At 36.5% G+C, this 15,992-nt stretch overlaps 1 protein-coding gene across 5 annotated transcripts in view; it reads left to right on the forward strand.

Annotated features, from left to right (window-relative positions):
* The window catches only part of LOC136877494 (chromodomain-helicase-DNA-binding protein 6), a 703,291-nt gene that overhangs the window by 128,545 nt on the left and 558,754 nt on the right, over positions 1-15,992 (forward strand). For all 5 annotated transcript variants that reach the window (XM_067151592.2, XM_067151593.2, XM_067151595.2 and 2 more), the window contains exon 10: positions 9,493-9,717. In XM_067151592.2, the coding sequence (XP_067007693.2) occupies positions 9,493-9,717 (225 nt within the window). The remainder of the gene's footprint in view (positions 1-9,492; positions 9,718-15,992) is intronic.

Consider the following 15,992-nt stretch of genomic DNA (forward strand, 5'->3'; position numbering starts at 1 on the left):
AAAGGAGAAATGGAACTGCCTCCTCCTGTACCGTCAGCAGACCAGATGTTAAGTGCAGCGGCTGTTCTTCGGTTCTGCATATAGAGTCAGTCGAATGTAAATGACCTTGTTATCACAGCAATAAATGTTGTTGAAAAATATGTTGAAGAAAAGAAGGTTAACACTAAAAAACAGAAGAGACTAACGGAATGTTTACAAGGGTGTTAACAGAGGTAGGCTATGTTTCTCGTTTCACTTACTGTATCATGTATTTAAAAAGTTACTATAAAAGGGTTATAATTATCAAAGTGATGCCTTAAAATTGTTTGTGTATTTTTAATAATGTTACATACCTGCCAACTTTCCCGATTTAGGCGGAAGACTCCTGATTTTCGAGAGTTTTTCCCGCCACCCGATTATTCTATTTCTCCCGATTTTAGCTTTTTTTGGTGAACTTCAAACATTTGTTTTCACATCCCGCCATTTCAGTTTTTTACGCCAGTGGCCGGAAGTCCTTCGCTCATTGGCCGCTTTCAAATGAAATATCGACGTTTATTAATGCGAGAAATGTGCGTGAATGTGCGATGTTTATTGAAACCTGTATATCGATTGTAAATTTCTCGTTATCGCGTACTCTGTTCGTGTTCGTTCGCATCACTCTAGTCGATTCCATTCTCTTTGGTCAATTCCAGAGACTAATCGCTAGATATTGAGTCTTAGTAACTTAGTGACAGAATTTCAATGATAACGACTACTGACTTTTCTAGAGATTTTAGGAGCCATTTGGAGACAATTTTGACTAATTTTAATTTATCTCAATATGAATAAAATAAGAGTTTTGTCTGTACATTGCTCAGAATTTAAAAAGAAAGATATTTCCGTACCGGTCGTGACCATAGTAACAAGGGGAAATGCACGTTTTAATTTTCCGTAATTTCTGTCTGTATGTATGTATGTACGTACGTACGTACGTACGTACGTACGCACGCTCATCACGAGAAAACGGCTGAAGAGAATTGAATGAAACTCGGTATATAACGTCGCGGAATAAGTTGCTACAATCTAGGCCATACATAATTTTATTCACGCTGAGTAAAATGGTAGTTTAGGGGAAGGCCTAAAATGTATTTCTCAAATATGTATGTTGTTATTGGTCATATCGATTAATACTGCATAATTAAAGTTATATATTATTAAATTTCCTATCAATTATGTCTTATACATTTTTACTGTACGGGCTATAGAGAGATATTCATGAATTTGGATTTTTTTTGCTAAGTCCATATCAGCGCCGAGGTACGAGAAAATGTGTGAACAGAATTTTATGTAAAGTCGGGGAATATGGAACTACAGTCTACACTACAAATAATTTTATTTACTCTGTTTGAAATGGTAGTTTAGGGGAAGGTGCCAAAAATTTAATTTTTAATTACCTGTCTTACTGGTCATAATGAAAAGTACTACATAACAAAAGTTATAGAGAATACAATTTCCGATTATTTATGTCCTATTCAGTTTTGCAAGAGACAGTTGTCATGATTGATCCGTATTGAAGCTGACTTAAGCAAATTATCACAAAAATAATTTATTCTACTATTACCACCTATTCCGTACAAGCCACGTGCTTCGTGGATGAAATCTCCATAATACTGTATACACTTCTCAGGGACAATTTTTGCCCCTTGTTAGGGGCATCAGCCTGTAGGTAACCTTAAGGTCAAATGTCTGAAACATTATCTATTCATACATGGATTACAATGAAAAATATGTTACACATTAATGAGAAAAAAGTCGTGAAGGAGTCATGAAAGAAAGGACGACTCACTTTACATTCGATTCTCTAATATCACAGATTCGGAAGAAACTAAATGTGAAGGCCTCCAATATAGAAAGCTCATAAAATTGATCAACAAGAACATTACATTTACCATTGTTTGTTGTGATTTGCTTTGTTTATTCTGCTGCCATTTATCTCTGATAGATGGGATTACTGCTGTGTATCGAGTATAACAGCCTGCCTGAATATTGGTGGGAAGTAGCTGCGGAGTGGAGGGTTAGATCTCTCTCTTCTTTAGTATGCCATTCCTCTGGTTCATAAATTTTCTGATACTGCTTGTACGTAACACACTGGACAGTTGTAGTATTCCAGCTATTTGATCCCTACTCTGAAGCAGTGATTTAGAATGAGCAGTGTGCACACTTAAATGGAATAATTACACAGGAGTGTTCGCGATTGTCTGCAGTCTGGTCATTCAAGTTCTGAAACTGTGAACTGTTAGATCGGCACCGTACTATTTTTCGCTAAAAGTGAGAAAATATGCTGTTTTCATTTGATTGAAGATATCATATGACAGCATTTCTCTTAATCACGACATCCATACTGGTGGCATTGTAATGATCTATGTTGACTTCGGTTGGGAAAACTATAAGGGCAGTCTTTCTGAGAATTCCGTGGCGAAGCTCAGGGTACATTAGCTAGTTATTTGATACAAACAGCATTGCGTTTTGCATAATCGCACGGGTGCTTGATGCAATATATTAATCTATGCATTTGCTAAGTGATGGCATGTAAGTGCATGAGTTCATACTATTTTCAGTAGGCTTGTGAGAGACCGATCATCTCACTCACATACTTTCTGTGAGGGAATAGAGATGTGTAATTTTTAGCCTTGTAGCCTTGTATAGCAACAGTCGGGCTTTGAGACAATAAGTATTATAAATATATCGTAGTACTGTATTGTGCAAGATATGTAGAATGAGCAGTTTTGACCAATTTTATTTCCTGATTTTCATATCAAAATCTCCTGATTTTTGGTTTTGTAAAGTTGGCAGGTATGCTGTTAAAAATAATGTATTCAGTATCATGTCAAATTTTTAACGACACTAAGAACAGAAGAAAAATTAATTCTAATACTGTGAACATAGTCTATGGGACGATATATTTTACAAGTGTTTGGACAGTTTGCACAGTATCACTATTAATTTGAAAGAATTAGGATGCTGCGATGACCATGTTGCGGACGTTATTCCTAAACTTGTGTTACATTATATGAAATGCCGATTTTATTTTGTAACAAGACAGGTGAGAAATAAACTGAAATAATCTAAGACCACAAAGTCTTATAAACCTGTAGATACACATGATTCAGTTATGTGCTATACATGCTCAAAAATTGTATTCTCTATATATTGAAATTTCGATAACTCGAAATAAAATTTAGCTCCCATGGTGATTTGAGATATCAAGGTTCCAGTGTATTATTAGCGTACCTAATCGGAATCGGATTCTTCCCTGGTTGCTTTCCTTTTCTTCCCTTTGGTTGCCCTCCAGAAATGTTCCACTAGGTTGTAGAAGTTAGGATGTACTCCTAAATTGTATCCTGGGCACCAATAACGGCTTCTCTTTGGTATTTGATAAGAAGAATAAAAAACCCGTACTCTCATTCTAGAGCCAGGTAGTTTAGTTAGTGTGTGCTTCATGTCTCTAGCTGCTCCTAGAGTTGGTTCAGGTTGCAGGTTGTCTCTGTCTTACCATATGCTTGAACTTCTAAAACACTCACAGTAAAGGTGTATCTACTTTCTGGATTTGTAGTGTTTAATTGATATAATATGTAGACATTAAGGAGTACCCTGTCCAAGAAATTCTCAATATTCTCCAGTATTTTTTATTAGGTCTGGTGCAGGTAAGATGATACAAGGATTTACCTTTTACATCCACACCCCCATATGCAAATTATATTCATTTATTAGGGCGGGTTTTATTGCTTGAATACCGCTTTTGCGGCTACGGATAAGTCGGTCATCTGCAGGGAAGGCTGTTGAAATGAGGTACACTGTTTTTCTTGTGTTTTTTTCCTGCTTATATCCTGCAAGTAACAGTTTTTGTTTCCTAAAATAAACTGTTTCTTTCGGTGCCAATTTTGTTCCAATTACTTTTTTTAGACAGGTCTTCAGAATTTTTGTTCACTTTGTCAGTTATGTATGTTAGATTGCTGCAAGGCTTTTCTGCCAAGGGAAGTTTAGCATACCAGTTATCAGTGTATAATTGGTAATATTTATTCAGGAGTTGACACTTATTCATTAAATATACAACTACCTTTTTCAGTAAAAGCTCGGTCTACCCCATCCTGTAAAACTTTTTTACCGATGTATAGCTCAGAGTGCAGAAGATAGCTCGTCTGGCTATCACAAAGCTCAAACTTTTTATGCCGAACCGATGGGGTTTCTTGTTGGGTAAATATTATATGAATGCACACTGGTTCTTCATACCCATCGTCTACCGTACCATCTATGGAGATTGTTTCAAAAGTGTACGAAAACTTCTTGAAGGCTTCATTTATCGTATTGTAAAAGGGTCTGACTTTATACCAGGGTTCACACCGAGGCTGGTCTTTCGGTGTCTCTTTTAGTGGGCTGATGTGGAAATTTGCCCTAAGTGTGTGAAATCTATTTAGAGACGTAGGGCTGAATTCGTAATCGGCACTTATACATCAGTGAACCCTTAAGTAATAAAGGAGCAGTTATAATAAGTATTCACTTATACGAGTATACATTTCATAGACAGCACTTAAAGAGCACACTCAGCGATACAGTAAGTATCGCTGGAGATGTGGCAGTGCTGTATATTATGCCCATGTTTCCTGGATCGTGTAGTTCTGGCTACCAAATAGTGGGATGATCTATTGTGTTTTGTTTATCGAAGGACATCGCGCGGACCCGCACGAAATTTTTGAGGTTAAAAAATACGTTTATATTGTATTTGGTTATCAGAATTGATAACAAACGAGCGAGCTGAGATGGCACCTGCAAGAACTTGTGTCGAAGTACATGCGCATAATATAGAACAAGTAGACCGACGCAGTTTCTCATCAGAATATGAATGACGTGGGAGAAACTTGTTGTGGACAGTGCTAAGTACGAAAATGCCCAGAGTCTAAATATAATATGTTTATAGGTATCCAGGTACTCGAACCTATACAAATATTTATCTGAATGTAGAATATCTAACCTTACAACACTTAAATAATTTCTCAAATATATCCGTAGCCGTTACTTGTAACACTTGACTAACCTGATATAATTAGCACAAATCAACCTTAAAATAAATGGTAGTAGTGCGACATGTTCATTTTTCTTATAACTCAGTATAGTTCTTTACTATTCCATAGGCCTACAGTCTTGATAACTTATCAACTTGTAACATGTTTCCATTTAATTAAGCAAAATACCGATAATGATAATAATAATAAAAAAATAATAACAATAATAATAATAATAATAACAACCACTTGAAATTAAGAGGTGGCATAAAATCTCAAAACAATATCTTCATTAATGGTGAGATAGTGAGTCCTCTAGAGGTTATGTTCACTCTCTCAATGAAATGAACAAGAATATACATAACTCTCACTTTACTAAAACAAAACCTTCTTTAAATTGTTGGTCACATTACATTTCGAAAGAATTTTCCATCTCTACTGTGTGCACGGAAAGTATTCTGTGAATGAAATGCAACATATTCAGCAAAATCATCCTCCATCTTGCTGCAACATAAGTGAGTCACTTAAGTCTGTGTGGGAGGTCCACTTATAGCAATAAGTGTGACGCTTAAGTAGGTAATATGAAATAAAACCTGGCTTGAAAGGGACACTTATGTATAAGTGCTGTCTATGAATTGAGCCCATATTCTCTTCATGATTTAACAGATGTCCAGTAATATTTATAGTTTTTCTTGCAAATATGGTCCATAGAAATTATAATTGCGATAAACCTCTCTTTTTTATGACATCAACCTATCTTTAAAGCCTACTGAGGGGACTTACTGTACTTGCTTTAATTTTTCCATCTATTTGCTCATCGGCATAAGCATTTGTTTCCTTAACAAATAGGGACAACACAAGTTTTGTAAAAAACTATTTCTTGCAGGCAAGTCTCTTACTCCAGCATTTCTTACTTGGAAATTATTAGTTACTGTAGAATTCTGTTATAGCGAGAATTCATAACGGTACAAAATGTACTCGCTATAGTGGATTGTCGTTATATCCGATTTTTGTAAAAGTTGGGGGGGGGGGGGGGGGGAGGAAACACCACACCCATTAAAATAGGTACGGAAATGCAATCCGTTTGTTCAAAACTGCGTTTTCACAGACTTCCATACTACGACTTACTCGTAAGTTATGTTTCTAATTCCGAGACAACGTGAACGCGTATGCTCAATTTCATTCTGAAAAGTTCGAGTGGTATCACTCCAGTGGCTTCTGTGGCAAATGTTTTTCTTATTCAAATAGTCACCTACAAGTGATAAAAATCATTGTTATCCGTATTGAAGATACTGAATGTAGGATGCTAAAAGGTATGAATTGTATGAAAGGTATGTATTGAATAGGTGATAAAACAAACCTTTTAGCATCCTAATAGTCACCTAACCGAACGTAACCTCATATGTATTATGAAAACATATTTGAAGCACCAGTGGAGGAATGATAACCTTTTCGCTATAAATTACTCTGGAATAGCCTTTTCGAATAAACTAACCTCCAAAAGCAGTCATCCACTCTGCGCTGTATTTTGAGGTGTATCACGTTCTTGCTTAATTTCAGCACGTACAGTGGTTTTAAAATTAAGTGATCGTTACTTCAGCCTCTATTTCTTAAGAGTTGAGTACTGTTGCCATTATTGCTATCAGCCACGTTATTTACGCATTTATTACGGAAACATGTTCTCTTGATAGTAGGTTCGAACCCCACTATCGGCAGCCCTGAAAATGGTTTTCCGTGGTTTCCCATTTTCACACCAAGCAAATGCTGGGGCTGTACCTTAATTAAGGCCACGGCCGATTCCTTCCCACTCCTAGCCCAATCCTGTCCCATCGTCGCCATAAGACCTATCTGAGTCGGTGCGACGTAAAGCAACTAGCAAAAAAAAAAAAAAAAAAAATGTTCTCTTGATATAGAGTTGGAAAATTTATAATGTCCAGTAACGGACCATTATATTGGTATTAACATGTTCTCTTTCATTTCGAATTGTGCTTGTAGAACACCAGTCGACGAGTATTACTAATCGATTCCGATATTGCCTTTGAGTTTGAATGTCAACGGGAGTGCTTGCTAGTGCACTCAGCGAAAAATCTATGCCAAAGATGATCGATCACATTCAATATAATCGCTGGAGTGCATAAATATTGATAATAGAAAAAATCACACACGCATAATCGCTTGTAATAATGGATGCATCAGTGATAGGGTTCTCGCTGTAACTGAACGATAGTACACAATTTAATATAGGAATTTTCAAGGAACAGAAAAAAAACGTGTTATAACGGAGTTCTCACTATGTGCCGTACTCGCTATAACGGACTTCTACTGTATATCAAATGGTGGTTCAGGCAGATAAACTCTCACCCAAAGTGCTTTGTATTTATTAGGCCTATGGGATTGATTGGGAGTTTATTTGAGGGTCATTATCAGACTCAGTCTGTTATGGTGGGTCATTAGGCCTAGATGTGCCTGTTAGAGTTAACATTTTTGGATTGTCTGCATCACTAATTGACACATCACTATAATCATGGGTATCTAAATTGGGGTCATATTCTTCCCCACTTCCAGAAGTAAAGTCGACTAATTATAAATCGTCAGGAAAATCTTCTACTGTCTTGACTTTCAACACTCCAAGGCTCTTCCAATTGTTCTCTAATTGCACTTGAACCACTTGGTCCACTCATGTTTATATTACGATAATCACTAAACTAAAATAAACCTATTATTATACTAAAATAAAGTCTTAACTATAAAAGCAATCACACGATTACAAATTGGCTTGCAAACAATAACCTTCAAGCACTCGAAACAACTGCACAGTTTGAACGGACATAACCAAAGAGTAGTTCACAGCTGACAAGATCGCCCGTTACTGCTTTTATTCACCAGCCAAAGACCAACTTGCATTGCCTACCAGATAGATAATTTCCAAACTATATGAAGCACGAGGTATTCGGTAATTCGGGTAATTATTAGCATTATTATATTGATTTTATGAATGGTCTCTCTGCGAGACGATAGCACTTCAGCGGGGGTCCGAATCATCTTGTAGCGATTGGTATTTGTATTGTAAGGTTGGACTTCTGTGAACTCTTTTATACGAATTTTTATTTAGGTGAACATTTTTTACCTACAGTTTCAAGAATTCGTGCAAAGTTAGAGAAAGAGTTAAAATTCAAAGGATACAATTTTAGTGTCAAGTGAATCCTTTGATTATTATTTATTATTTCAAGTGTCATTTACCTTATCTTTCTATACACTTTTTCTTGACATTTACTCAGCGTATGTAGACCCTTTATTGTGTTTCGTTTCATGAATTATATTTTATTTCTGTACCTGAGAACCATTATATAGTTATCTATATTATATTGTTATATACATTATATATCATCTTGTTAAGTCACATTTCTTATTTTACACAAGAGAAAACAACATCTTGGCATTAAGGAGCTAGGGACGACCATGTAGTCTAACCCTCCTTTCTCGCCTTGTAGCGATAGTAGTTGTAGTAGTTATTATTGTAGACCTATTTTACATGACATGGCTCAGGCTATGAAGCCTGATGTTATGCCAATCCATATTGTACACTGTTGATCTAAAGTGTCATACAGTTAATTCTACATCTAATTATAATTTATGATCATGGCTATGCAAATTGATACACGAAAAACATTTTGACAGTTACTATAATAAGAGGTTAAATTACGTTTTAACTCTGTAAATCTATCTACCATCATTAACACTGCTAAATAAATTCATTTCGGTTAGGTATGTCTGTAATTTTCAGCCGGAAGGGAATTCCGCTAACTGAAAATGTGCGGATTATTACGTGTCCATTATAACAATTATTTCGCGTCGACTGTACATCGCCACAACACCGAGCGAGAAGGAAAAGTCAGCGTTCTCACTCAGTTCTGGGTTCTCACTCACACACTTCCCCTCACCGGTCATCTTCCTAGCTGGCCCTATCTGTAGATGCTTGCCTGTTAACTCTCTCCTTTCTTCCAATACAATATTTAAACCATTCCTGTTTGTTTTCTGAAACAATGATAATTCCTATACCATTCCTGCAAATTATATACTGTAAAGAGTAATTTTATCTTGATAAGATCTGACGAACAAACATGCTTTATAATGAGAATTACATAATTAATTTCAAATTATGGCTTCTAATTTTAAGGTTTACTTATTATTGCAAACTGTAGCATGGCTTAATTTAGATTTACTTCCCGAGGGCCATCTTGTACAGGGAAGTATTTTTCATTGCGGACATTTTTGTAGAACTTTTCATGTCCTTGTAAACACTTAGTACAACAGTGAACACAGCACAGAAAATTTTGTTTTGTGGTTCTCGAGATTAGCCTGCACACACAGGCGGCTACTGGGAACTTCATATTGATAGATGTAAGGTATGCTAATTTCTTTCAGGTGTGTGTGTTATTTATATATATATATCTATTGTTGTCTCTATTTATAGTTGGAAGAGGAACCGTACAATCCAGATTATGTGGAGATTGATCGTGTTCTTGACATGGCAGAGCATACTGATCCCAACACTGGGAAAACTATTAAACACTATTTAGTGAAATGGCGATCTATGCAGTACGAGGACAGCACATGGGAGCTGGAGGAGGATGTTGATCCTGTAAAAATCCAGCAATATGAAGAGTTTCAAAAGAAGCCACCAAAAGAAAAATGGAAGGTGAGTGGTGAGATAAGAAGTGAACGATTAACTCTTACAGTGCCAAGATGCCGATGCTTCGGCACTTTCATTAATTTGCTCCGAATGAGTAAGCTGAAAAATTTATTATGTCCAATAACGGACCATTTATACTTTCATTCTGTACAAAAAACGCCATTATGGCTATTCGATCGGCATCCTCTTATATGTGTTGTAGTTATGCAGTAAGGTGCTAGTTGCACCACAAATCAAATAGAAAGAAGGTAGAATGTTTGCAATTCCTTATGTTATTAGATGGCACTGATATAGGTTCATTTTGCTAGTTTACTCCTCCATTGTGAGTGTATGGTCTGTGAGCGCTTGACGTCTAGGATCCAATATGGCAGCCTCCTTGCTTGTTTATGTCCACATGTGATTTGTTTTCAATAATTTTACGTTCTAAAGGACACATTTGAGTTATTTTTCGTAATATATTAAGTTTATTATTCTTTCTACTGTAGTTATAGTTACTTAGCAATTTATTTAGGTTGTAGTAAAGTTTTAAATATTAAATAGTACATTTATCACAACAAGGCCTCTGGTCACGTAGGCTTATTTTTGGAGAGGAAAGTGAGGAACTTTTGGATCGCTTTTGTAGATGTAAGTGACTCTAATTTTAGAGAAAGTTACGATTATGATGTTTCTGAGTCTTCAGATAGTGCACCAGAGAATAATGGAGCCATGGCATTGGCAAATAGGCTTACAGCAGCTCTTGCAATTTCAAAGGGTGATAGTGACAGTGCTAAAGAAAATTACAGTGTCAGTGAATTAGATGGTTCTTGGACTGAATGCGTATTCTCAGAAAGTAATGTTGTCCATCCCCACCATTTTTATGAAATCTCAGGCCCAAAACATGTACCTCAACTTGATGCTCCACCAATAGCATATTTCAGTATGTTCTTTACACTTTCATTCCTGACATCATTAGTAACAGAGACTAATAGTTATGCTTCATAAACTATAAAGAAATTTTGGAACAAACTTTCACCTGCATCAAGGGCATCCAGTTGGCACAATGCTACAGTTAAAGAAATCAAAGCTTTCTTGGCTTGCATACTGAACATGGGACAGAACAAAAAGCCTACAATAGCTAGTTACTGGTCAATTTCATTCTCCCAAAGTTCACCTTGGTTTAGGCACATGTTTGCCAGAAATAGATTTCAGCTTCTGTTGAAATCCTTTCATGTTGCAGACAATAGAGGCCTTGCTGCCCCTAATGAAGCAAATTGTGATCCCCGTGGAAAATTCCAGCCTGTTGTTGAACATGCCAATCGAGTTTCAAGCTACCATTTCATTCCACATCAGCAACTATATGTTGTTAAAAGTTTGGTGGGGACGAAGAATCACACAACAGTCATGCAATACCTGTCAAATAAACACCACCAGAGGTGGTGCATAAAACTTTAGATGATACGTGATTCAGTAGTGAATTACTGCTTATGATTTTATGTGTACAGAGGTGCAAAATGTCAAAAAGATAGACAATATTGCAAAGCATGGTTGAGGGTATTGTGTGGTATTGCACTTGCTCACTATAGGTAATTATTTACAGAAAGCATACCATGTGTTTGTTGGCAATTTCTTTATGTCAGTGCCACTAGTGAGGGATTTGTATAAAATGGGGACATTAATAACAGGTACTGTACGACGAAACAGAAAAAGGATTGCCGCAGTATTTGAATCGAAAGTTTGGTGTTGGGGATAGAAAAATACTTCAGGTCAGGGCCTGTGTTAGCTATGGGCTGTAGGGAAAAGAAGTCAGAGGAATCCTGTCCTCCTACTGACTAGTGAAGGTAGGGCTGTTGATAAAACTTTCACATCTAAACGCCATGGTCAGCAAAAGGAAATTACAAAACCAGAAGTGGTGTGCAATTATAATAAATACATGGGGGGGATTGATACTGGTGATATGATGTTGTCCACATACATTGATGAGAGAAAAAGTGTAAAATATTGAAAGAAGGTAACTTTCAACATTATTGCAAGGATGGTGTTAAATAGATATATCCGATACAAAGAAAATCTTGGAGGAGCTCGACACCCCATGTCAAGACAGGCCTATACAGTGTCAATCATTGAGTCTTTACAAAGTTAGTTGCTTGAACATAAGCAGTCAGGTTTGATTTCACCTGGCAGCGTGAGTGATGTAAATCTAAGTACGGATACTTCTACTTGAGTGAAAAAAAAAAAAGAGTTTAACTGTTGTATGTGTAGTACTAAATCAAAAAGGCGTAGATCAAAAACAGTGTGTTGCAAATGTAGCAAAGGCCTGCTTCTAGATTGTGCTCCAAAACATAAGTGCAATATGATCACATGAAATTTATCATAAAGTTCTGATGGAGGATTTTGTAATAAAATAAGGCTTTTTACATTCTTCATTTTATTATGGATATTAATTGATTTTGTATGTTTTTCTTATTTCCTGAACTATATGGAGTAACTAATAATGCTACTAGGCACAGTTCTCTCAAATGATCACTTTTACTCTCCTAAATTCGTAAAATATCCAATCGTTGACAGGTTTCATTGTTGGTGTCTTTCTCTCCACATGTTCCATGTTTTTGGAAATGAATTCATAAATTGGAAAGTAGGCCTACTTTAACAATATAAATTAGGATATATGATTGGAGATTTATTGAACATCTCCCTTGGTAAGTTATTCCACCCTAACTCCCCTTTCTATAAATGAATATTTGCCCCAATTTGTCCTCTTGAATTCCAACTTTATCTTCATATTGTGATCTTTCCTACTTTTAAAGACACCACCCAAACTTATTCATCTACTGATGTCCTTCCACGCCATCTCTCCACTGACAGCTCGGAACATACCTCTTCGTCGAGCAGCTCGTCTCCTTTCTCCCAAGTCTTCCCAGCCCAAACTTTGCAACATTTTTGTAACGCTACTCTTTTGTCGGAAATCACCCAGAACAAATCGAGCTGCTTTTCTTTGGATTTTTTTCAGTTCCTAAATCAAGTAATCCTGGTAAGGGTCCCATATAATGGAACCACCAGATAAGTTTGGATTTAGTGTACAGTGTGCTCATTCATTTCAAATTATGTTTTTCTTGTTTTAAAATAAACAAAATAATTATATTTTTGCGCACAGTATTCCAGAAATTTTTTCTTTTGAAATGTAAGTCACATGTTTATATTCGTTGGAGTATATCAAGCTCGCATACCATATTTTACCTCCATATCTTTTAAACTGAGACATTTGTTCCAGTTTACTTGTCCTTACAGTAATTGGCTACATGCGAGACATGTCAGAAACGTATTTCATTATGAGTTATGTTACTTTGTTAAGAAGGAAGCCATACTTTTCAGTGTCAACTAAGTTTACATTTATGGGTTACAGAGGTTGTGAGTGTGGTGTGCTGTATGTTAGAAGTAAATAAATGTATGAATATGAACACAAACACCCATTTCCCAGGAATTAATGATATGTTGTGAAAATCTGTGGGAACTTAGGCTGTGAAGTGTACATTGCATAATATACATGAAAACCTCATAAGAAACATCTACAACATCTCCATGTGAAAGTGAAGTTGGGATGACTAAGAGGATACCAATCAGTAGAGGTGCTCACTAGGGTGTTACTGTCTCACCGAAGCTCTTCGCCATTGCCTTGAAAGACTTTTTTACATTTGTGGGAGGGAAGGGAAAAGTGATTGACATTGATGGAAACTTCCGAAATCTTTTGCAGTGTGTGGTTGATTTTACCCTGATAGCAAGTGACCTTCAGCAATTACAAGATGTGCTTAACAAGCTGATTGAAGCATCAAATACGATTGGCATGAAAATGAAGCTGCTAAAGACCAAGATAATATCCATAGATGGTATCCTTGCCATCATTGAAGGCTGAACCTGGTAGCAGATGAATAAATGTGTCTTACCTCGGACACAAGAACAAGCTCTGGGAAAGAAAAAGAAAAAATGATCATGGTATGGAAGTTAGAAGGAGAGTGAGTGTTGGTTGGAGTGCTCTTGGAAATCTTGGGTTCATCCTGATAGGTGAAAACATGCCAATTTTTCTTGAGATGAAGATAATTCAATGCCTTTGTTGTCTCTGTCAGTGCTGTGGCATTACTCGCTTATGGTCTGGAAACGGTTGCGTTAACTCAACATAATGCCAACAATAAGAATTATGCAGCGGGTCATGGAAAGGAGCATGGTTGGGTTATCGCGTCGGGACAGAATACCAAACAAAAAAATCTGCAGAACTACCTGTTTGACACATTATCCACCGCATTGTCACATTAGGAGGTGGAATGGGCATGACATGTTTCCAGGCAGGATGGAACCCAGTGGATCAATACTGTGTTAAAGTGGCAACCCACGACACATGTCGTGAGACCATAGTTATGGTGGGCTGGTGTCATTACAAACAGTGGAGGGAAGAATTGCCTCCAACACATCAATCTACAGGTGGAAATTGGAATAGGCCTATATTTAGGAGTTGAAGAAGAAGATTCCGATTGTTATGCCAGAAAATTCTGCGTAGACATAATTCCAGAAAACGGAGAAATCGCTCGGGAAGCTCCACACCATAAATACGAAGTACAGAATATAAAAGTAATGAAAAATTTACTAAAGAAACACAAAAATTAAATCCACAAAATTCACAACTAATGAAAACAGCGGAAAATATAGCACCTCAAACCAGGACACGGAAGCACCCGTTGTGGACAAATGAATGTGTTCAACTCATAAAAGTTAGGTAACGAGCATGACAATATTCGTCATGCAGTAGAAATCAAAAGACGATGTATAATCTCCAGGACATCAGTAAAACAGTCACAAAATTAATAAGAATGATTCGTAAACAACACGAAGGTAAAATACTACAAGAAATAGATATTCAAACAAAAATTAACTAAGTACTTTCCCTCATCATTCCAGTTCAAAAACAAACATGGGAAAATTGCCCTCACTAACAATGAAAATTGTGAAATTCTTGCAGTGTACTTTTCTAAATTACTCGATTGTTAGAAGCCACAAGAAAAATTCCAATTCAACCATACACAGCAAAACCGAAACTCAAAACCAACAAGTGTACAGGAAATTAAGGAGATAATTCAATCTAAAAAATAACAAAGTCTTCAGGTGAAGAGCAAATCACTGTATAACGGTGGAAAAATGCAGGGGGAAATGTGATCATAAAATAGAAAGTAATTGTAGATGAAATACGGCAAACTGAAACATTACCAGCCAATTGAAGACAGCCATCATACATCTATTATACGAGAAAGGAAGCAGAACAACCTCAACAGCAATAAAGGAATTTCTGTATTTTCATTAACCTACACAATTTTATGCGTAGCCCTCTTGTACTACACAGAACCTCAACTGGATCGAGAAATTGGAGAATACCACAATGGATTGAGAAAAGGCTGATCATGTGGAGAACAGATAATCAGTCTGAATAACTATGGAATATTTCTGCAATACATCAAACAAAACTTTTGTCATCACATTTGTAGACTTCAGAAAGGCGTATGACAGTATAGACCGAGCATCCTTCATTGAAATACTGTACTAGCAGAATTTGGACTAGATCAGAAGACGACCAAACATCATCAAAGAAACATTCATGGAGACCAAATCTAAGTTCAAATTTATGGGAGAACTGTGCTCAGAATTTCAAATAAAAAGTGTGTGTCAAGAGGATGGTCTATCCCCGTTGCTGTTCATTTGTGCGCTTGGAAAATTCATAAGAGAATGGAGAAAAGCAGGTGCACCCACACATAGATTAGGACCAAAACTAAAGGGCATAGAAATAGGCTACTTAGCATTTACAGGTGACGTGGCGTTAATTGCCCAAGGCATCCCCAATGCACAAAACAAACTCGAACAATCACAAGAACGGCTTACTGGTTTCATTTGAAGAAAGTAAATTTATGATAGACACCGAAACTGCATGAGATATACTCCATATTGGCAACAACAAGATTTTTCAAGTGAAAGAATTTAAATATTTATGTGAATGGATTAGAGCAAATGGTTACAAGAAAGAAATTATTGGATCGAGACTTCAGAAAATTGAGACTTTTTTCCAGTTAACAAAAAATATTTACATGAAAAAAAGTCTCTCCTGAAACTACAAAATCTGACACTATAAAACAGTAACCTGAAGGTTACACACTCCGTCACACTTCAGGTCTTCACAACCGTCAGATTCCAATATAAATCTAAAATGCTCTGTAGGCATACACACATTTTTGTAAAACACTTGAACTGTAAAAGAACTAGAAACCTCA

This window comes from Anabrus simplex, chromosome 7 (genome assembly GCF_040414725.1).
Source record: "Anabrus simplex isolate iqAnaSimp1 chromosome 7, ASM4041472v1, whole genome shotgun sequence".
NCBI lineage: Eukaryota > Metazoa > Arthropoda > Insecta > Orthoptera > Tettigoniidae > Anabrus > Anabrus simplex.